The 21,394-nt window shown below is 44.6% G+C and overlaps 1 protein-coding gene and 1 long non-coding RNA gene across 14 annotated transcripts in view; one reads left to right on the top strand and one right to left on the bottom strand.

The window, feature by feature from the left end:
- Positions 1–24: 24 nt before the first annotated feature.
- Meis2 (Meis homeobox 2) overlaps positions 25–21,394 on the top strand; it is a 200,061-nt gene continuing 178,691 nt past the window's right edge. For 4 of the 13 annotated variants that reach the window (XM_013121111.3, XM_013121105.3, XM_013121131.3 and 1 more), the window contains exons 1-8: positions 121–231; positions 680–1,042; positions 3,868–4,100; positions 5,661–5,802; positions 6,510–6,560; positions 7,621–7,671; positions 8,430–8,579; positions 17,975–18,089. In XM_013121111.3, coding sequence (XP_012976565.1) covers positions 974–1,042; positions 3,868–4,100; positions 5,661–5,802; positions 6,510–6,560; positions 7,621–7,671; positions 8,430–8,579; positions 17,975–18,089 — 811 coding nt within the window. In that variant the 5' untranslated portion in view covers positions 121–231; positions 680–973. Of the gene's footprint in view, positions 232–679; positions 1,043–2,338; positions 2,583–2,998; positions 3,144–3,867; positions 4,101–5,660; positions 5,803–6,509; positions 6,561–7,620; positions 7,672–8,429; positions 8,580–17,974; positions 18,090–21,394 lie in introns of those variants that run through there. The other 9 variants (XM_005064756.4, XM_005064755.4, XM_005064759.4 and 6 more) reach the window with 3 other exon arrangements.
- LOC106022021 lies at positions 1,442–2,769 on the bottom strand. The gene is made up of 3 exons (XR_005877324.1): positions 2,608–2,769; positions 1,828–2,240; positions 1,442–1,650 (listed from the first exon to the last, which is right to left on the bottom strand). It is a non-coding gene; the product is annotated as an uncharacterized LOC106022021 (long non-coding RNA).

Raw genomic sequence — 21,394 nt, 5'->3', positions numbered from 1 at the left:
GAAGGCGCGCTCCCAGTGCCTGGCTGGGTCGCTCAGCCAGCTGCCGGGTGGCGGCAGGGTGAGCCCAGCTACGCGCGCCGGGTGACCAAAGCTCCGCCCCCAACTCTCCGCTCAGCCTGATTGACGCGCAGCCTCCGGGAAGCAGCGGCGCAGAGGTAAAGCCAGCTGGAACTCTGGCCAGGGATTGAACGGGACCCCGGCCAGAACAAGTTTCTACCAAAACCTTGTCGGGTATTTACCTTTCTAACCCCATTCGCCTCCTTCTCCTTTTGGGAAAAGTTCGTTAGGAACCAATCCCATCGTCTCCACCCAGAGAAATCAGCCCGGTGTAATTAACTCGGCCTTTAGCCCTCGTTACAGCCGAGCGGCCGCTGAGCCCAGGGCAACCACAACAAAGCTGGGCAGCGAGCGACAGCCACTCCTCACAAGTATCTTCTCTTGCAGTTGCTTTTTAATCTCTCTCCTCCAGTGCTTCCCAGATCCAAGATTCACTTTGTAGGCGCACACAGGTCGCGCGCGTTTGCGCCTGCACACACACTGCACACACACACACACACACACACACACACACACACACACACACCACACGCTTGGCTATATCGGTAAACAACAAACACCAAACAACTCCCTCCCCGCTAACTCAGACCCCACTAACTCTCGTCTCACTTCCTCTTTCCAGGACCCCTAGACTCTCCGAGGTGGTCCACTGTTTGCAGCTCGCCGGGGGACTATGCTTGCAGTTAAGCTGCTCCCATCTTGTACTAGAAAAAAATGAATATTGACAACAAGGGTTCTGCATCTGCACAAGGAAGAAAGTGCTACTTAACAACAGCAACAACAACAACCTAGACTGGCGGTGGTACAGTCGGCTGGGCTTGCTGCTCTAGGTTGTTAGCAGGAGACTTCGGGATCTAATAATCCGCGGGCAGAGGAAGGGGGCCGAGGAATTAAAACGAACAAAAGCGAGAGCGCCATGCCAAACATCCCCAACGCGACCCAGATAGGCAGGAGCCAAGAGGAGTGGTGGGGAAATAAACTAGAAGTAAGTTTAAAATAAAAATATCTGAGGCTGTACCGTACTTTCCCTGTGGCTTTCTGCAGTTTTCCTGTCTGTGCTCTCCCTGTTCCCTTCCACATCTCTCTCTTCCTCCCCCTTCCCCAATCACGCGTGTTCTCTCTCTCTCTCTTCTCTCTCTCTCTCTCTCTCTCTCTCTCTCTCTCTCTCTCTCTCTCTCTCTCTCTCTCTCTCTCTCTCTCTCTCTCTCTCTCTCTCTCTCTCCCTCCCTCCCTCCCATCCTCCCTCCCTTTCCCCCTCCCTTATCCCCCTCCCTCCCCTCTTCCTCCCCCTCCCGAGTCGTCCCCCTGGAGAAGCAGGCTTGCTGATTTGCTCCGGTCCTCTCGGCTCCAGCCTCCCCTCCCCCAGCTCCCCCCCCCCCCCCGGGCCGTCCGACCGCAGTCGCTGCATATCAGAGGCTCCGCGCTGCGCGCTCCTCCTCGCTCCAGCTCCCCACTCCCGGGATGTGTCTCCGCCGTACGACGGGCTATGGCCACCACGACTTCCGGGTTCCGTCATTTCGTTCTCCCGCCGCCGACCCGCGCCGCCAAACTGAGGCTCTACTATAAGCCGGGCTGCAGCCAACCTGCCAACACCTACTGACACTCACTCATCTCCCAGAGAGAGCGAGAGAGAAAGAGAGAGAGAGAGAAAGAGAGCGCGAGAGAGGGAGCGCGAGTGAGAGCGAGCGAGCGAGCGAGCGAGAGAGAGAGAGAGAGAGAGAGAGAGAGAGAGAGAGAGAGAGAGAGAGAGAGGGAGAGACAAATACCTACCAGAAAGGGGGGAGGAAGTCCAATTTTTGCAAACTATTCATTTTTTCTTGATTTTTCTCCTTTCTTTCTTTGAACAATACTTTAAAGAGAGAGGATCATATCAGAGCTATTTTGGGGGCAAAGCTAAAAGACGGGGGGAGGGGGAAGGAAAAAATTCAAGAAAAAGAAACCCCTCGCGGAGTTTTACTGGAAGAAAAAAAAACGAGTCTGAAAGATTGCTCCTCTTCATCATCATCAACCATCATTCATTCACTACCTTGACATTCCGGGCTTTGATTGACAGCTGGAGTGGCAAAAAGCCATGAAACTCGACAGTTCGGTTACATGTGGGCTGCTGACTGGCCGCTCGTAACCTTCAGTTCGGGGGTTTGACAATTTTTTTCTTCTTTTTCTTTTCTTTCTTTTTTTTTCAACTGAGAGGAAGAGAAGAGAAAAGGGGATAAAGGAGGACCGAAGAGGAGGAGGGGAGGGGGAGGAGGAGGTGGAGGAGGAGGAGGAGGAGGTGGAGGAAGATCAGGAGGAGGAGGAAGAAGAGGAAAAAAGAAAAAGAAGAAATATCATTGAAAAAAATCTTCGTTTTCTTGACTGGGCTTCCCCCAACCCCCTAAAAAAACATTGGAAAATTGGGAGAAGTCTCCTTGGTTTGGAAAAAAAAAAAAGACTCTTCAGCTTAGCTCACTTTCTTATCCGGACTGGGATATTAAATATACGACACATCCAGGAGTTTATTGGAGCGCAGACTGATGGCGCAAAGGGTAGGTTTAAATCTCCAACACTTACCTAGATATAAATCCTCTCCTACAGGGCCCTGCCCCATGCCTCCTCTCCCTTCAAGCTGGCTGCTGCTCTTGCTTGATGATGGCGGCCAATATTTTAAAAAATAGTAGCAAAATTATTCATCGGCTTCTTTCCCCCCCGTGCCTCTGCGTGTGTGAGAGTGTGTGTGCGTGCGTGTGTGCGTGTCTGGGCGCGCGTGTCTCAACGCTGTGCGAGCGGGCGGGCGGCGAGTGCGTGTGAGTGGTGTGTGTGTGTGTGCGTGTACGTGTGTGTATGTGTGTGTACGTGTGTGCAATTGCTACACGCTTTCGCCTCGCTCCAGCTTTTATCCCGGCAGCGCGATTCCCCGGGTTTTCCTGCCGCCGCTGCTGCGCCTCTTTCGCCGCTGCTCGTGCGGCTCCGGGCGGGCGCGGGCTGCGTAGGAGCCGCCGCCGCCGGGGCCGCCACTGGGGCCGTGCTGCCTAGACTAGCCTGGGCTGCTTGTTTTGTCTCTGAAATTGACAAGGACGCAGGGAATCCGCTGCTAAATAATGTTTCTGGTAACTTTCACGTTATTCCTCCCCACCCTCTGCCCCCAACCCCCGGGGAGGCACCGGTCCCAGTCTTCCCTGGTCCTAGGCGTTCTCGGCCTGATTATTAGCGTTTTTCTTCTCTTTATTTTGTTTCATTTCGCCCTTTGATTTATTGGATCTCCTGGAGGAGGCGAAGGGGGGTTAGGGGTGGGATCCGGGGCTTCCTCCTCTAGCTAACTCCACTTCTCCCTTGGTTGGCTCGTTGGGGTTCTGAAGCCTCTGGTGGGAGCGGGGCCTCCCTGTGCCCTCGGCGCCCCCTGAATGCTGTTCTCGGCGGAGACTTTTTCATTTTAAAATTTACAGACATCTACAAACTTTCGACTCTGTTGTTTCTGCTGGTTTGGTTTGTAGTGTGTTCAACTTGTGTCCGGCACTTTTCTTCTTTCTGACTTTGTTTTTATTTTTGTTTCTCTCTCTCTCTCTCTCTCTCTCTCTCTCTCTCTCTCTCTCTCTCTCTCTCTCTCTCTCTCTCTCTCTCTCTCTCTCTCTCTCTCTCGCTCGCTCGCTCGCTCGCTCCCTCCCTCCCTCCCCTTCGTCCGACTCCCTCTCCCCTCTCTTCTCTACCCCATTCCCTCTCCTCTGTTCTCTCCCTTCTTTGCTCCGGGTTTCTTTGCTTTCCTGCCTCTGCCCTCCTGGGTTCTCTCTCGCCCTCTCTGCCACCCCCCCCCGCCCACTTGCCGGGCTCTGACAGTACGATGAGCTGCCCCATTACGGCGGGATGGACGGAGTAGGGGTTCCTGCTTCCATGTACGGAGACCCTCATGCGCCGCGGCCGATTCCCCCGGTTCACCACCTAAACCACGGGCCGCCGCTCCACGCCACGCAGCACTACGGCGCGCACGCCCCGCACCCTAATGTCATGCCAGCCAGCATGGGATCTGCTGTCAACGACGCCTTGAAAAGAGACAAGGACGCGATCTACGGGTAAACCGACCCCCGGACCCAGCTTACTGTGTGTGAGTGTGCGTGAGTGCGTGTGTTTGTCTCTGGTGGTGGTGGGGTGGATAGGGCGGATAAGTGGGGACTTCATTCTGCATGGGAGGATTGCTTGCAGTAGGGAAACACACAGGAGGGAGCCGGCTCCTCGGCCCCTGAGTCACAGACCAGAAAAACAGAACCTTCTCTACTCCTTTGGTTCGGCCTCTCCAGACCCCACAGTCCCGTTTGAGGACTAAGTCCTCAAATATTGTTGGCCCGGCCTTCTCCCCAAGGACAAGATTCCTGGCCAAAAGACGCACGGCTGGTTGTCTTGGGCTGCCTTACAGAGGCCTTGACTAAGAGTAAAGTTTTCTGCAGCCGAGGAGAAACTTCCAGTTTCCCTTTTCTTTCCTCTTTTCTCTTTCTCTCTCTTCCTTGCTTTCTTTTTCTCCCCTCCCCTCCCCTTTCTGCTTCCTACTGAGGGCCTGGGAGTCACTAAGCGCAGCTTGAGCTGGAATCAGGGCAGCTTCTGTCGGCCAGGAAGTCCTAATCACCCACTTCTTAATTCTCTGTAAATAAAGGGGCAGACCTTGAAGTGCAGCCGGGTGGAAGAGACTGCCGCTTGCATACAACCGTTCTTAGGGGGGAGTCGGGGAAATGGCTGGAAATTATTTTATATTCGGAAAGCTTGGACAGGGGTGGGCAAGCAGGGTCCAAGCTTGTACTACTCGGGCTCTTCCGGCTGAGGGTAGGTGGGGAAGGCGGCGGGATGCCGAGGGGAGGGGACAGTGTATAAACAGCAACTGAGCCTAAAGCCTGAGGCCTCAAGCATCCCGAGGTGTAGCTAAGCCTCCCGAAGGAACACAAAGGGCTTACGCGCCCGGCATGCACACTTCCAAGTTTTGAAATGCGGTTTATTTATTCTGGTGCGCTGCAACGCTGGGAGAAATGTGGTCTTTAGAAGTCAGCTCTTTCGAGTTGAACATTCTTACTATTTTGGCCCTACCACCGGAGCTTTACTGCAAGCAGAGCGGGCAAGTTTGTAAAGCAAAGGGTGAAGAGATTAGAACACTTTCTTAAAATTGGGAAATGTCACTCCGGTGTGTATGTAGGTGAAGCCCTCAACCTCGTCTGAAATGCCCGTTAGATCAATTAAGATTGCGGAGAGAGAGAAAAAAAATTCAAATAGTGTTCCCTGTCCTGGAGGTCAGAGTTGGGTGGTAGGCACCTCTGGAGTGAATAGTAGGATCAGGAACAACTTCGAGGTTTAAATTGCCTGAGATTTTGGTTATTTCATTACACCCTGAGAAAATATTTACTTGGTGGACTAAAGTGGCTGGGACTTCTCAGGGCTGATCTGAAAAGACCTATGAACCAAGGGAAAAGTCTAGGCTGTTTCCTTTCTGTTTGTGGCCCAGGCTCGGCCGATTGAGGGTGTAGTGTGTTGCGTGCTTGTTGTATTAAAGAAAGAATGCAAACCCTCCAAACTTGTTGATTACAGTTCTTGCTCCTTCCCCTCTGCACCCCGTCTTCGTGCGTGTGTCTCTGCGTGGCGCTGCCCGTTAGGCACCCCTTGTTTCCTCTGTTAGCACTGGTCTTTGAGAAGTGCGAGCTGGCGACCTGCACTCCCCGGGAACCCGGAGTGGCCGGCGGAGACGTCTGTTCCTCCGACTCCTTCAACGAGGACATCGCGGTCTTCGCCAAGCAGGTCCAACCTTCTTGACCCGCTCACCCCCACCCCCCAGCAGCCCTTCACCCTCCCTCCCCTTTCCTCGGAGCTTGACTTGAAAGAGGAGGAAAAGACAGGACACCCGATCTGTTCCTCTGGCCCAGTCGGCACTCTGCGCCTCCTCCCCATCCCTTAGCCTGGAGGCGAATTGGAAACGGAGATAAATATGGGTGTTTGTTTTTCCCCCCAGCCAGGAATACAGGGGCTCGACCCTCGAATTAAAGTTGACCTGCTCCTAATCTGGGGCTTGGCCTTTTCCCCGCCTGCAGCTACTTGAACAAGAATTGGGGAGAGGGGCTGGGAGGGACCTGGGAATGCCTGGGAGCAAAGGAAGCAAGGAGCCTGGAGAGAGGTCTACACAAGCATGGAGGTGCGGGAGGTGGGGAGACCTAGCCCCTGGCTAGGCTGCAGAAGCGGGTTCAGAGAATCCGCGAGCTGCCTTGCCTTCTCCGCCACAACTGGAGTAGGACATGGCTCTCCCCACAGAGTCAGGCCCTTCAGTTTCTCTACTGACCCCACACACGTAAGACACCAATCTGTTTCTTAGATTTTACCAAAGCCCCTGTCCTTTCTCCTGGCCCTGCCTTTCCAGAGGACCCGCTCCCTCAATCCAGATCAGTTGCCGACAGGGTTTTTTCTTTTTAAATGGGCTGGAGATTCATGCTGACTTTCCCTGCTTCCTATAGGTTCGCGCTGAAAAGCCTCTTTTTTCCTCAAATCCAGAGCTGGATAATTTGGTAAGGCTCTGTTTCTTGCTTGTCCCCAGTCTCGGCCCCAACCTAAGCTCAGAGTTACACTCTTCTGCTACTGGAGCGCCAAGCAGTTGCTGCAGAGCCCTGCTAGGGAAGCACAAGGGAGGGGACCCATTTAGAGCTCCTGGAGGGGTAGGGATGAGCCAGGGGCAGTGTGGATCTCAGGGGAGGAGAAGCCCACCGAGGCAGCAGCGGGCGCCACGGCGCCGAGCCGGCGAGTTGGGGATGCTTCCCAGGTCTCGGTCTCGGGAGTAAGAGGCGAGAAGGGAGCGATTTCCTTTGCCGGCCGGGAAGGCGGCCGAGTCCCAGGCTACTGCCTTGAAGGAAGTAACTGCAAGGGCGGCCGAGGGCGGGCTAGGAATGGGTAAGGGGTGAGGGGCTTCCCCTGCGCAGGCCACTTTTAGGTGCGATTCTTTTGCTAATTTGCAGGATTTCAATATTAAAAGTACTTAAATCCTCTTTCAAAGGCCCTGCCTCCCCATTCATCTGGAGTATTTCCTTCTTCTGAGAGGAGGCTCTTGCTCGAGTTTGCTGTTCTTAAAAGCCTTTCTATCCGAAGAAATGCCCTTCCTCTCTTCTTTTTCTTTTTTCTCGCTCTTTCCCTCTTCTCTTCTCCTCTCGTCTCCCCCTCTCTTCTCCCCTTCTCTTTTCTTCTCTTATATTTTCATGTTTTCTTCTCTCTCCCTCCTCCAGTTTGACCTGAGGTGGAGGGTAGGAGGAGACAGTAAAACAAGACCGGTGGGAGAAAAGCAATCCTTACCAACAGCACACTGTGAGGGCTAGGGGAAAAATTAGACTAAGGCCACTCTTTATACTGGTTCCCACCCCTGTGACCAATGAGGCAGAGATGATCAGTAATCATTTGGTTTTCCTATTTCTTGATGTGTGGGTTTTGCCCAGTCACCTGCTGGTTTCTTCCTCCTCTGCCCAATTCCCTCAGCACACCCCCCTTTACACACACACACACACACACACACACACACACACACACACAGGCTTGCAAGTCCCAGAACCCTAACTCCATCCTCTTAAATTTCCCTTTCAGATGATACAAGCAATACAAGTACTAAGGTTTCATCTTCTGGAGTTAGAAAAGGTAAGCAAGAAGCAACAGCCCCCCTTTTGATGACCCCCATATTCTTTCAACCAGATGACTGGGGATGTTACAAGCCTCCAGGAAGAAGGGTTACTTATCTGGAGATGTTGATCACGTTCCTATTTCCCTCCTTTATAGACTTTTCAACCCAGGGGCTCAGAGGATATGGGAATCAGGGCAGCCCTGCCTTTTAAAGTCCCCCACCCCCAGGCATTCAGGATTATTTGAAGTATAGCAAAAGCCATTTGTGTTGTTTCACACAATGTCTACTTGTGTCTCTATTAGCTCAGCTTACCCTAGGCCCAGGGTTCCCACTGGTTGCAAGTAGAGGGAATAGTCCTTTTGGGGATGCCTTTGCATTGATACATACATCAATAATTTCCCCAGGAAGCATATGCAACACCTTGCTTATGAAGTCCCAAATGTCCCCAGTTCTAGAGTTTAAATGTTTCCAAGGTACTATCAAATCATATTTTTTCTCTACTCTTCCAGTCTGAACCCAGTTACTTCCAGTCCAGTTTCTTTTCTTTATTGTAACTTGTTGCTCTGGAGAGTCTCTGGAGAATAATATCTATTGCCACAATTGCTCTATTGTTTCCTTGCTGTTAGCTCTTACACCCCTTAATTAGAGTTATTTTGGAAGACATCACATTGTTGCTCTTTACAAATGTAACCCTGCAACCTGATATTCTTCCTCTTGAAAAATGAAACATATAAAGACAACATGGGCTGAGCCTCCGCCATGACCCTCCTCCTAGGTCCACGAACTGTGTGATAACTTCTGCCACCGGTACATTAGCTGTTTGAAGGGGAAAATGCCCATTGACCTCGTGATTGACGAGAGAGATGGGAGCTCCAAGTCCGATCATGAAGAACTTTCAGGATCCTCCACAAATCTTGCCGATCACGTAAGTGTGCAGAGCCGGTGAATGTCTCTGAAGGCCACTGGGCAAAGCATTTTTCTAAAACCTTGTGGTATGGAGTTCGCTTGCTTTGTTTTGTTTTTTAATGGTGGCTATTGGAGTTTGCCCTCCCTGTCTCCTACCAGTGTCACAGCCTTTATTTTCATTTCCTCTTTATTGGACCCTGTCCTTATTTATGTTGAGAGTCAAAGAACCAAGGAGTTGATAGAATGATTTGTGCTTTGAGTGGGTAAAGTTCCCAGACCTGATGACTTGGGTGTCAGCAAATTCTCTTTTTGATATGATGGTCTCTGTCTTTTCTGGTTTCTTTCTGTGTGTAATCAAGGCATCAGAGATACCAAAAGAGAAGACAAGCCAAGGGACTCGCGAATGGGCTGGGGGTGGTAACAAGAAGAGGACTGGGAAAATTGGGGGCCTATTTCTCTCCCAGAGAAGACAATCCTGAGAATGCCTGGCAATTTTGCACTGCATTAACAATAAGAGAAGTGAATGAACACATTCCAATTCTCAGGACTTTTTGCTCATAGAAACTTATTGTCAGAATACGGACTTATTGCCAAGTGCCTGAAGCATCTCTCTAATAAAAGACAGCAACCTTGATGAACCCATTTTTAATACTGTATTACAGAAGGCTGAAGGGAATTAAGATTGAGGAACCATAGGTTAGTGGTTGTGCTTTAGCACTTTAACAGTTGGGGACTGAGGATGGAGAGTGTACAAGTTGCCCATGGATGTCAAGCCAGGAAAGGAGATTTCTATTCTCTCTGTTTTTAATCCTATTTTGGAACTGATCGAGTGAATCTGATGGGGGGAAGAAAAAGCATATGCAGTGATACTCAAAATCTGAATAAGAAGCAAAGAGAGGGATTGCAGCTGGCAGGGATGGTAGGGGAGGCTGGGTGCTGAGGTTAAATAGTAGGTGTGAGTAGCAGTGTATTTTGGGGAACTTGAGCAGGGAGGTGGGGGGGGCAGAGTGTCTATACATTCATTTGAACTCACAGCCTAGATAATACAGGCTATAGTCCGGATAACTTCATGGCTGAAATATTCATTTAACACTCCATAGAAGTTAAACAGGCATTGAGATGTGAAGGCAGTTTGTACTCCCCACTCCCAAATTCCTGAGTATGAAGAGGAATGAGTTGAACTACCTGAGGAATAATGGCTTTTCTGTGAGTTCTTACCTCCCTCTACCAAAAGTTTCGAAAAGAAGCAGCCATTGATTTTAAAGATTAACCTTCGCACTACGGGGGACAGCAGCTTGAAAGTTTAGACTAATGAAAGGAAACCATAGCGTAGGGTGTCCAGCTCTGATACAGAGTAAATGCTGTGCTGCTGAAAGCCCCTGCACTTGTCCTTACCTTTGCCTGTTTCTAAGGTGATGGTGGAATTGGTCTGGGGTTTTGTACCTTGCATGTGTTAAGTGAAATCAAAAAGATATAGCAGTTATTGGAAGTTTCTTTGCTTCCCTGTGTCTCTACAGTGTGTGTTCTTGTGGTCCAAGAGGAGTGTTCACTTCATACATATTTATTTATTTTTGTTCCTCACTTATTTTCATCGCTTTCTGTTTCTGAGTTTGTATGCATTTGTATTATGGGGGTAGAGACAGAGAGGGACGTATCTCACGGTTTGGAGCATGAGAGGTCCCTAGTTCCTTCTACGTCAAAAGCTTTTTTTTCTCGTCTCATTTTGTGGGGCCGTGACTATTTGGTTTTCTGCAACCGTTTCTTGACAGTGGTTTTTCTGGTGGATGCATGGAGTTAGGGAATGCTGATGCTTACATAGAAGAAATAAGATAAGCTAGGTAGTTTGGAGTATTGACTGATACACAATGCCAGTTTGTGAAGCTATCGTAATATTTAAATACAGACTCAAGAAGGAGGTGGTACCTAAGAGAATAGTGCTTGAATAATTTAACAATCATCATCTTTGGATAAAAGAGTCAACTGTAGCATTCGTTGCTACCCTTTCAAGCCCCCAATCAAGTAAATATGACAACTGATTTATTTTGAATCCATGAGGGCTTGCCACCTCATTGGGCGTCATAATTTAAAGCCTTTTATTTCCTAGAGATCTGAACTACAGCATTTTTGCTTTAGCCCCCTGCTATTTGTTTTGAAATGAAGCAATAATTTGTTCCACCAGCACACTGAGAGGGAAATGGAGAGGTCTGCCACACGCTTGTGTTTCATGCGGGACTAGAGAGAAAACCTTGAAGGCTATGCAGCGGTTTAGGTACCATGGGCATATTGACTGCATTTGTTCCTAGGCCACCCCCTTCTAACCGACAAAGGGCATCATTCTAAGGCTTTTCACCCGTTCCTACAAACCTGTCATCCTTCCACCCCTCAGTCACAAGAGAGGGAAAAGACCACAGAACCCCTACCTGAAAGTGATGTAAGGGGGACATTTTCAGCATATAAATGTGTCCAATTTGAGTCATCAGGTTGATTTTTTTCATTTGCTTTGATATGCATATTTAATGCCTTGCCCCAGGCTGGATCTCATTTGCTGCACGCTGGTGCAGGGTGATGATCAGCCACTTCAGAAGGACCCAGACAGCGTGTTGTTTTCTCTGTTTTATCTGTTGGCCCACTATTCTGATCTACTGAGCTACTTCGTGGTTTTATTTGCACATGAAATGCCGTGAGCAGTTCAACTTATTGGCTATGAATAATGACAGCTAAAAAAGAAGTGTAGTTTCATTTATTGTGTGCCAAGGTTTCTCTTGTGGAGGTGACAGTTTGTGACAGCTGTTTGACACCCCAAAAACACATACACCTCTATCCTTATTAAGTGGTATCAAGCTACATTGTGCGTGCATGCATGTGTGTGTACATGTGCATGCATGTGCATGCGTGTGTGTGTGTGTGTGCATGTGTGTGTGTAGAGGGAGCAGGCAAGGAGAAGAATGAAAGAAAAAAATGAAAGACTAACTTTGTAGGTCTGTTCACTGAAAAGCAATGAAAGAACTATCAAGGGCAGGATATTAGGTTCCAATATAATTTTCCATTTTCTTATTAAAATACTTGAAAATCTAAATGATTGAAGGTTGCAAACTGAATAAATATCTTCAAAGTCAGTATTCTCAGCGGACTTTTAGCAATGACTTTAATGTACTATTGCTGGGTATTGTGCTAATTTCATACTTTATAATGCCACATAAGTATTCTGATATGACATAGTTGCATTAAAAGAAGACCCATAATGGCCTTGCGTTCCACTCTTCACATTCAGTGAGGATGCTGGAGTTGCTCATTTATTATTAACAAACATGATGTGCCTAATGATAAGGGGAAATTTGGAACCAAAGACAAAATAAAATGTGCAACTTTGGCTGTTATACTATGTTAAGTCAATTCATTAGGGATGCTTATTTTTTTAATATTATCTCTTACTTTTACTATAGCATAAGGATAATTGTTGCAGGTGGCAAATGGCTATGATAGTATCTTCAGGATACTGTTGAGGGAAAAATAGATGATAATCAAAGGAAACTCAACTGTGTTTTCCAGCTGCAGCTAATGTTAAGTTTCCCAGACATTCAAATTTATCATGTTTAAAACAAACATGCCAAGAAAGCGTTTTCTTTTTAAGTTTCAACTTGGAAACTGTCATAAAATAATTATGTTTTTCCTAGACTGTTGAAGTAATAAAAAATAGGTAATACCCAAATTTCCTATTTTATATAATTTGAGATCAACTTTAGATATAGTGCAGACAAGTTTTATCATCATAATATTTATGCATAAATATATTATATATCTTTACATCAGGTTTACATGACCAAAGTATACTTGTTTGAAATATATTCTCCTAGCTACACCTGTTTGTAATACATATGGTTATATAGCTATGACACTCCTGTTTACAGTGCCAAACAGCTCTATTTTATTTTCTTTGAAAGAAGTAAGAAAATATAGTTATGTGAATTAATATGAATTGGCAGGTATCTTAAAATTGGCTGGCTCTGATAACATCATAAGTAAATGACATTTTACTTTCATTTCTGTGCTGAAGTTTAAATGAACATATGCTGCTATTGTTTTGCATTTCTGGATATGTCAAGTATATTTATGTTGATAGAGTTTTTTTTTCTATATGAGTTAGGTCAGAGGAGAGAATTACCAGAATCTTGCTCTTGACATAAAATGGTCAAGTACTGGTATTTAATTATATTATTACTTAAAAAACTAGACGTGATGACAGCAGTGAGGAGAGGCTTGAGTTTGAGTACTTGGTCTTTTGAAGATGAAGGAAGAATAATGAGATTTGATATTAACATTAATAACGTGAGTGATTTCTTTTGTCTGTTAGTTGCTCATACTGACGTGTGATATTAGGTACTAGGTTGCACTTTATTCAAAGCCTCTGGGACCCAATTTTGGAAAGTTTTACTTTGGAACCTAGTGTCCCTTCTTAAGGATCTTGGTGGAGGACAAGGCTTTCTGTTATTTGTTGCTGTTGAAGTTTCTGCTTGTTGGAAGCATTCCTGTTTATTTCTCAAAGGATATTTACATCATTTAAGTTATTTAGGTTGTGCAGTTGGAGTATGTCTTCAGTGTAACTGTGGTGAAAGGGAACCTAGGTACACTTGGCAGTCACACAGACATTCGCAATGCTATGAGAAGACTAGGTCTTATTTTGCATCAGTGTCTTGGCTGTTTAAGTACTAACTGGTCTGTGGGCTATCCCAGCACACTTCAAAATCATAGAAAGTATTCAGCACTTATTGCAGTAACAAATGCGTTTCTGTCTTCCTTGAGTGTCCACCACTCAATGCAACAATCATTTGCAAGGGCGTTGCCCTTGTGTGAGATGTGCCTATGCATTAATTCCCAAAGACTGATTCAATGGTGCAAATGTTGAGTAAAATCTCCAGCTTTATTTACATTTTTAAAGCCTCTGGCTTCTAAAAGCACACTGGTGTTCTGAGTTCTTTGTCAACGTCACAATTGAAAAGTTGAAATTCCAACATTTATCCCAACCATACTATAAACATTTTAAACTTGTGGATCTGAATACCCCAGGATAAGAATGCTTGCATCTTTTCAAAAAGTTTTGTCTACACTTTTAATTAGAACTTAAAAGACCATAAAGCTGTAGGACATGAGTAACTTCATATCAACTGGAAGTATTGACAAAAATATACCTTCCTTTTGTTGTTTAAATGTGCCAAGTGAGATGAGTGTGTACCTCTTCAGCTAATGAACATGTCTTTGACTGTGTTCTGTTACAGTGTAGCTATGAATGCATGTCTTAAATTGCTTTACTGTGTTTTCATGCTTCCTATATAATTCTTGGCTTTATGTTATTTAGTTATATGGGTTCTAGGAAAAAAAAACAGTGGGCTATTTTTGAAGTACTTTTCAAAATAGACGTAAGTGGGCATGACCTTGGGAATTACGTTGTGTGACTTCATAATTTTAAAGAGATAAAGGATGTGAGTCCAAAAGGATGTCGGTGAAGCCTTTATTCCCAGCCACATGACCTGGTAGAGGTGGCCCCAAAAGTTGGTTCTATCCTTCTGTCTTCTCCGCTGTCCCACATTCAGGGAACAACTTTTCATATGGAGTCTAAAAGAATGAGCTCAGGTTATTTTTGTCAAATCTTAAATGCAGTGGTGGTTCCTGTTTCCTCCTTCAAGTCGAAGACGTTTTACTTTTACAGTTTTATTTAGAAACTCTCGAGCAGTTTACCCCAGTGACCCCATGAATGAACTGTGCACACTGGGGAATATTTTGATACGGGAAATACTATCAATTGGCCAGGGCTTCTTAAGTATTATCTTATAGGCAGGACCCTCACAGAAGTGCTGTTCTGGTTTGAAGTGAAATTGCAGTCTATCTGCAACCTCAACAAAAGCAGTGACAGAGGATTTGCTTCTTGTACCCAGAGACTCCTGTCCTCTCAGTTCTCTTTTCTAGATTTAGCAAAATTCAATGATAGTGCTAAATCAATTTTTTTTAACTTTCAAGGGAGAAAACACTGGCAGGATTGTGTTTTCTAGGGAAAGCCCTGTGCAAATGAGAAGCCAAGGAGAGCAGCCGAGTGCTCTCCTGTGGCCCCGCTCCTACAAGCTCTGCCCATATTGTCTCTTGCTTTTATATTAATTACAACTTGCATTATCAGCTGTGAGTCTGTAGCCCAGCAAATAGAAAAAACTGCCCCTGGAGACGGAGCTTCTTGTATCTATTTCCCATCTCCTATTGTGCACTACTCGGTATTCACTGCTTTTCTCCTGGTAACACTGCTCTTTAATGCAATTATATAGAGAACAAGGGGAGTACCATCTTTGACTCCCAATTATTAAAGCCGTTGGGAATAGAAACATGTTCCCTCCTTGCCCTGGGGTGTCTTCATGGTATTTTTGGCTGGAGAACAGGACATGTATTGTGGAATGTGTATACCCAAGTTCTCATCTACACTGATGCACGCCGAATCAATTCCCTTTTATTTTTCTATGTACGTCATGTGTTTTTACATGCTTTTGTATATCACACTGGTTCAGGATTCACTCAACTTCTGCTTATAATTTGGCAGAGGGCCAGGTGGTTATTCTTGAAGGATGAAAACTTGGAAACTATCTAAGAGGGGGAAACAAGGAAGCTGTGATACACACAAATATTTTACTCTAAGAAAAACCTAGTTTTATGGGTAATGCTTTATGTTGTCTATGTTGTGTGTGTGTGTGTGTGTGTGTGTGTGTGTGTGTGTGTTTAGTTTTATTACCAAGGAGAAGTTTTTGTTTCTATTGCTTAGTTTAACCATGTTTGTCTTTATATATGATCACATCACTTTGTGTATCTTTATATAGACATCTTGGGGAAAGTCTCTGCCCCAGAACTCCCAGAGGGATCTGTCTGTCCATCCTTCTGCAGATTAGATGAATAGCATGAGGTTCCCTCTACTTTGCTCCAGTCCCTCCACTGAACATAACACAAGAGACACCAAGGAAATGTGATGCTTTTTCAAGAGGGTATGTTTTTGAGAGGTGAGGAGAAGAGGGAAGAGATCGGGAATGACAGATAAGATAACTTGAGAGACTCTGGTGAGCACACTGAAAGTCCGAGACCTAACTTGGGTGGGAGAAGTCATTGTTCTCTTAGTAATGTTGACAAATATGACTTTAGAAGACACCTGCTCCAAAAAGCCACCGAGAGATACTAAATTATGAATTAACAAGGCTTGACTTTAGAGTCCAACCCAGGCCAGGCTGATAATGTTTTTCAGCTTCAGGAATTGCTTGTGCAAGAGCCCCTCCCATCATGCCAGTGCTTAACAGAAAGACCTGTCCTGGCTCCATCCGAACAATTATATAATAGTGTTGGATGACATTTGCCTTAAAACATAGTTGAGGTGTTAGTGGTTAATTATTGTAATTTTCATGAGGGGTAAGGAGCTTTTATAGCAGCCAGCTTAATAAAAAGCCTGCAGTGCGTAAAATTAACATCACTGGCTGTGTACACTGGAAAGTTTAGTGAGGGGAAAGTACCCTGCGGTCCACAGTGTTGCAGAATAAGCACATGCCTCGCTTACTTCTCTTCCACCCCCCTTCTGAAATTCTTCTAGCTTTTTGTGTGATCACCAATCAGTAAATGTCTGATACGAAGAGACTGCAAAGCGACAGATAGCTTGGTCTAATATATTCTACTCAGTTTCATTTAATAATTAATCTTTTCTTGTTTCCTTCCTTCCCTCCCTCCTTCCTCTCTCCCTTGCACCCTTCCTCCCTTCCATCTTCCTCTGTTTCTTTCCTTCTTTCTTTTTTGATACAGGATCTCACTGTGTAGTCTAGATTGGACTCAAACTCATGGCAATCCTCCTGCCTGAGCCCTGAGTGTTGGGATTATAGGCATGTACTACCATGCTCAGCTAATTCCTTAATCCTCTTTTTCCATGACATCTTTGTTGTGGAGATTTGAACCTGAACTGTATTTACAGTCATGATTTCTGCTCAAGGTCTTGACTTTGAGTTGATAGCTTGCCTGCTGACACTGCTGGCAGGACTATTTGACATTGATATTGTTGATCCCAGAGATCTGGATCATATCATCATCTACCCCAAATTCCAAGTATTAATTTACATTCTGTTTTTAGAAGATCTATAGGGGGGGAATGTCTGTTGCTGTTGTTACAAGTAAGAGTATTTCCTTCAGTTATCTTACTTTGGTTTTATTTCAGTAGCACTATCTGAAGGTATTATAGTCTTAGTATTGAGAAAAATGACAGACTGACTTTTTTCCTAATGAAGTCTGTGTCCTGGTATCATGGCAAGATTACTTTCACATAACCAAGTGGTTTGTAGGTGGCCTATTCTTGTTCTCAGTTATTGTTTACCAATTCTGAGGCTTGTGATATCTTTAAAATTGTGTCCTGCACCCTATTGCCCCATCCTCTAAAGAATATACTTGCCTGTAGGTCCACAGGGTTAGTCAGTCATAGCACATAGGTGACAAGTATACAGCTTTGGCTCCAAGTGCTGTGTTTCATGTGTGGTTCCTGCTCGCCCTGTCTGCCAGAGGAAATTCCATCTCTTGCCTGCCTTCATGTGGTGCTGATAAAGTCCTTCCTGTACATTAGAATTCCTGTTTCCCTTCAAGCTACAGCAGTGGTATTGGGAATGGTCAGGAAAGTGGAGGGAAACAGGAGACGAATATATTAGCAAAGTAGCACGAGCTGGTACCTCTGGGTTTGCCTTGCCCTCCTTCAAGTTCTTCAAGAAGCCTCTGTTCAGTTGCGTAAAGCCAAAGTCTCAGCTTGCTTGCAAGGTGGCAAGCAATCCATGTTAGTTTCGTTTTAAAAATTACCAGTTGCGCAAATTAAACAGGGTTTGGTGGGTTTTGAGATACTGATGACCCAATTAATATTGCTTGTGTTGTTTATACAAACTACCTGTTGATAACATTTGGAGAGTTCAGATAGACTATTTTAGGGTAATGCATTTGAAAGGTGTAAGGAGATGTCCACCACACGTTGTTGATCCTGTGCTCCTTTACAGGGAATATTGGATTTTGCAGAGCCTCATGTTCTGATGGATTTTGTGTCTGAGAGTACCAGGAAAATGTGTCCTGATTATAATAGAAAAAGTGAGAAAGATATTTTAAGGCAGTTTTCCCTTACTTCAGAAATTAACTTTACTTTCATGTAAATTTGGGTATAATAGGATGTACACACTTAGAAGAGATATGTCAGTTTTAACAAATGTATCCACTGATGCAGCAAAAAAAGATGGCGTAGAATAGCATGTCTGTGTTATTTCCGAAAATACTAATATGTACACACTTTTTTTTCTCCCTCTGTGCCTGTCTGTCTTCATGGTTCCTCATTTATGGCTCAAATGGTAACTGTGGGAAAATTCCTTGGCATCCTGACATCAGAACCCTTCATCCTGGCGAGACCATGATGATGCAACCTCAACTCATTCAGCAGGCACCCCTGGACCCTCCAGTGGGGGCCATGCTTCCCAGAGTGGAGACAACAGCAGTGAGCAAGGTAAAAAGTTTAGAATTTTCCTTGTGCAAAAATCGGCATGACCAAAATAACTTCCATATTTCATGGTATCAGTCTGTATAAACAGGAGAGGGGCAGGTAAGGAAGTAGGGAGTTTACCAGTTGCTTGATAAAGAGGCGGGGTTTCTCTTGTTACTTTATTTAAAGACTCAGAATGAGTTATCTAATCTTTAAGTCCACATTACAATAATAATTGATTGGTTCTGCCAATTCTCTTACAAATGTGGTTATCTACACTACTTTGGTGTGTAGCAGAAAGACAGACCTGCCTAACTGCTATAATCCAAAAGTTGGAATTATACTATAAATAGGATATTTGCTTGTAATAATCACTATAGGAGTTCTTTATAATTAAAGCAGCCATGACTCTAAAGCATGTAAGATACAAAAATCTGTTCTAATTTACTCCAGAAATACCGACTGGGGATGGGGGTGAGGGTGGGGTGGAGAGATTTATACAGACTCTTATTTTGGGAAGATAGACTTTGAAATTCTTCAAATATTGTTTGCCCCTGCGTTTATACAGCTGACATAGTGACTTTTGTCCCAATTTAAAATGACAGAGTTTCAGAAGGCAAAAAGAACAAGTGCAGATGTCAAGGAAGTCTTCTGCAATTTGGAATGAATTTTATCATTTACAACAGACAGCAATTGTATATTGGTAGAGATGACTCTTCTATGGATAAAATAATAATTTAAAGGAAGATGTATTATTGAATGTGGTCCAGGAATGTGTATAGATTTTACTTTTTAATATTTTACATTAGATGATGTCTGATATCTTAAGTCTATTTTGTGATTCTGTTTACGGCCACAATATTTAAGCACTAGACAGGTTTTCAAGTCAAATACTGCTTTATAGCTTGAGCTGTAATTATACAGGCCATTTCAAAGGGAGTCGTTGGTGTCCTGTGAGTGTCCACCTTCTTCCATGTTTCTGGCCAGGGGTTTGGGACTCCTGGGTTTCCAAGTGGATCTAGAAAGTGCCCTTTCTAGGATGTCTTTCACTTGCAAGCGAATCCTGTTTAGAGTCTGTCTTTTTAAACAAGTTGTGACTCATAGATGATGAACTATCAAATGGCAAGGTATAGAAGAACCTATGAGTTATATGCAATACATCAGTTGAACTGTTTGTAAAATAAACTCCAGCCTAAAACATTTTGAAGGTATCGTGTATGCAGATTCAATTGTGGATCTGCAACACAGAGGTTTAACTGTGGTTCCCAGTGACCCCGGGTCAAATGCAGAAAGCTTTCTATCATTCAGTCCTCCCCACTGCCCCAAGTTAGGGCAACACAAAGGCTGAAATATCTATTAATAAAAACAAAACACCCTCAACATTTCATGGATGGGTGGGGGTTGGGGGAGAAGGAGAAACAGACTTAATGGCCTAATGAGGCTATCTTCCAGAAACTTCTCCTGTGTGAGGCTCCCTCTGACCTTTCACTTGGCTCAGGAGCCCAGCGCTTCATTTTTCACATTCTTGCAATTACGTTAACGCTTCAAGCATTTCTGACTCCATGTCAGCTAGCGACACCAGGCATAACTCAGCACTGTGAGTTTTTCTCTTCTCTGTAGATTCATTAACAGGTCACCAAGGTCCCAACTGAAATTTAAAACTGACTGGTTCTGTTGGGTTAGTTGAGTTATGGTGAGAGGGATAACAGGAAGGGTCAGAGAAAGAGGAGGCAGGAGAAGCAAAACATGGAGGCTTTGGAGCAGGGAATAGCTACCACAGCAGACAAAGCATGAAGTTTTATCACTCTAGTTAGTCACTTTTGTTTTATTAAGGGTTTTTGGTCAAGAAAGAAAGACATGTAAGACATCCTCTGGCGAGGAAGAAAACACTGAGCCCTCCTTGCTGCGGGTAGCCGCACCCACTTATCCCTTGCTGAAGGATTTGATCCCCCAAGCATTTTGTTCCTTTAATCATATCTCTGTGGGATTAAAGAATGGACACGGTGGCTTATGTATGTGAGCACTAGGAAGACTGTCTCCCCTTCCTCCCCCTCAACTGTGTTAGAGTTTGAGAGAAAGTGGGGCAAAGTTATTGTTTCTATAAAATGGAGACTGTTCATGCAAAGAGAATTCTTCTACCTGGCTCACTGTGTCAGTGGTTAAAACACATGCATCTTGGGGTGTTCTGGGTTTTTTGTTTTGTTTGTTTTTGACAGCAGACCCTAAATTTTGAAGGCCAGGCTTAAGTATGTTTTGCTCCCATAATCTTTTTAACATGTTTTCAAGATATTTTGATACTTTGTTCCACAAAAATGCTCAGAGTAGCTTTCAGTGGGAAAGATTAATTATCTGCTTCAGGGCAAAGTCAGCAGAGGTATTGACTGAAATCACATATGCTTATCATAGGTTAGATCTTCGGGCTGATGTAGAATGGAAAACCTGCGAGGGAAATTTATGTTCTTCATATTAAATATATCATAATGTTTCATTGGAATCTAAGTTTGCAGTTCACAAGAGACTTTCTTACTTCTTCAGAATTTATTAGCACAACAGGCATATGGAAAACTGTAAAACGATTCAATTTCCAAACAAATTATGATAAACAGAAGAACTAGGGATGAATTGTACTAAATACAATGTTTTCATACACATTTTAAATTAAATTTTAATAGCCATATGCTATAAAACAATACATTCATTTATGTTGCTTTATAATTTTTGTGAATATTTTTACAATAATGATTCTAACAAATCTTTACTTTGGAACCTAAAGACACTTTGTTTCATGACCTGACACTGAAAGAGCTGTAGTTACACAAATGAAAGGTTATCTTTTCATGTAGGTGTTTGCATGATAAACCAAAAAAAGGAAAAAAACAGAAATTTTTAATATCGGAAGAAATGAACTCAGAAAATTTGCTGTCTGACTGCCTCTCTAGCCACACACAGTCAACTGTGTAAATATGAAGCCCAGCTTTTCATTCACTAGGTTTTCTGTTTTCAAAAAGCAGCCAAAGGGAGGGCATTTGTCTCGTTAGCTGCATTAGACTGAGGCAGGAAACCTGTTTTTTCAAGGATAGAATTAGGGTGCAGCTCTGGGCCTGACTTGCAGTCAGTAAACTGGGGTTTGATAACAAGGCTTGGTGTCTCTAGTCCTGTACCTGCTGGTTCAGACGATGCTCTGTGTTCCACTGTGTGTTTTTCCAGAGTGAAGACTAAGCAGCAGCCTCCTTGTTCCTAGAGCACTCTGAGAGCCTGAGATAAAAGGCACAGTATATGTACAAAGTATTATTATTATTGATGGGTTTGTGTAACTCCCATTAACGCTG

The sequence above is a fragment of the Mesocricetus auratus genome, unplaced genomic scaffold, assembly GCF_017639785.1.
Source record: "Mesocricetus auratus isolate SY011 unplaced genomic scaffold, BCM_Maur_2.0 Super-Scaffold_100004, whole genome shotgun sequence".
Lineage (NCBI taxonomy): Eukaryota > Metazoa > Chordata > Mammalia > Rodentia > Cricetidae > Mesocricetus > Mesocricetus auratus.
The sequence above is the reverse complement of the archived record's forward strand: the minus strand, read 5'-3'. Positions and strand labels throughout refer to the sequence as shown.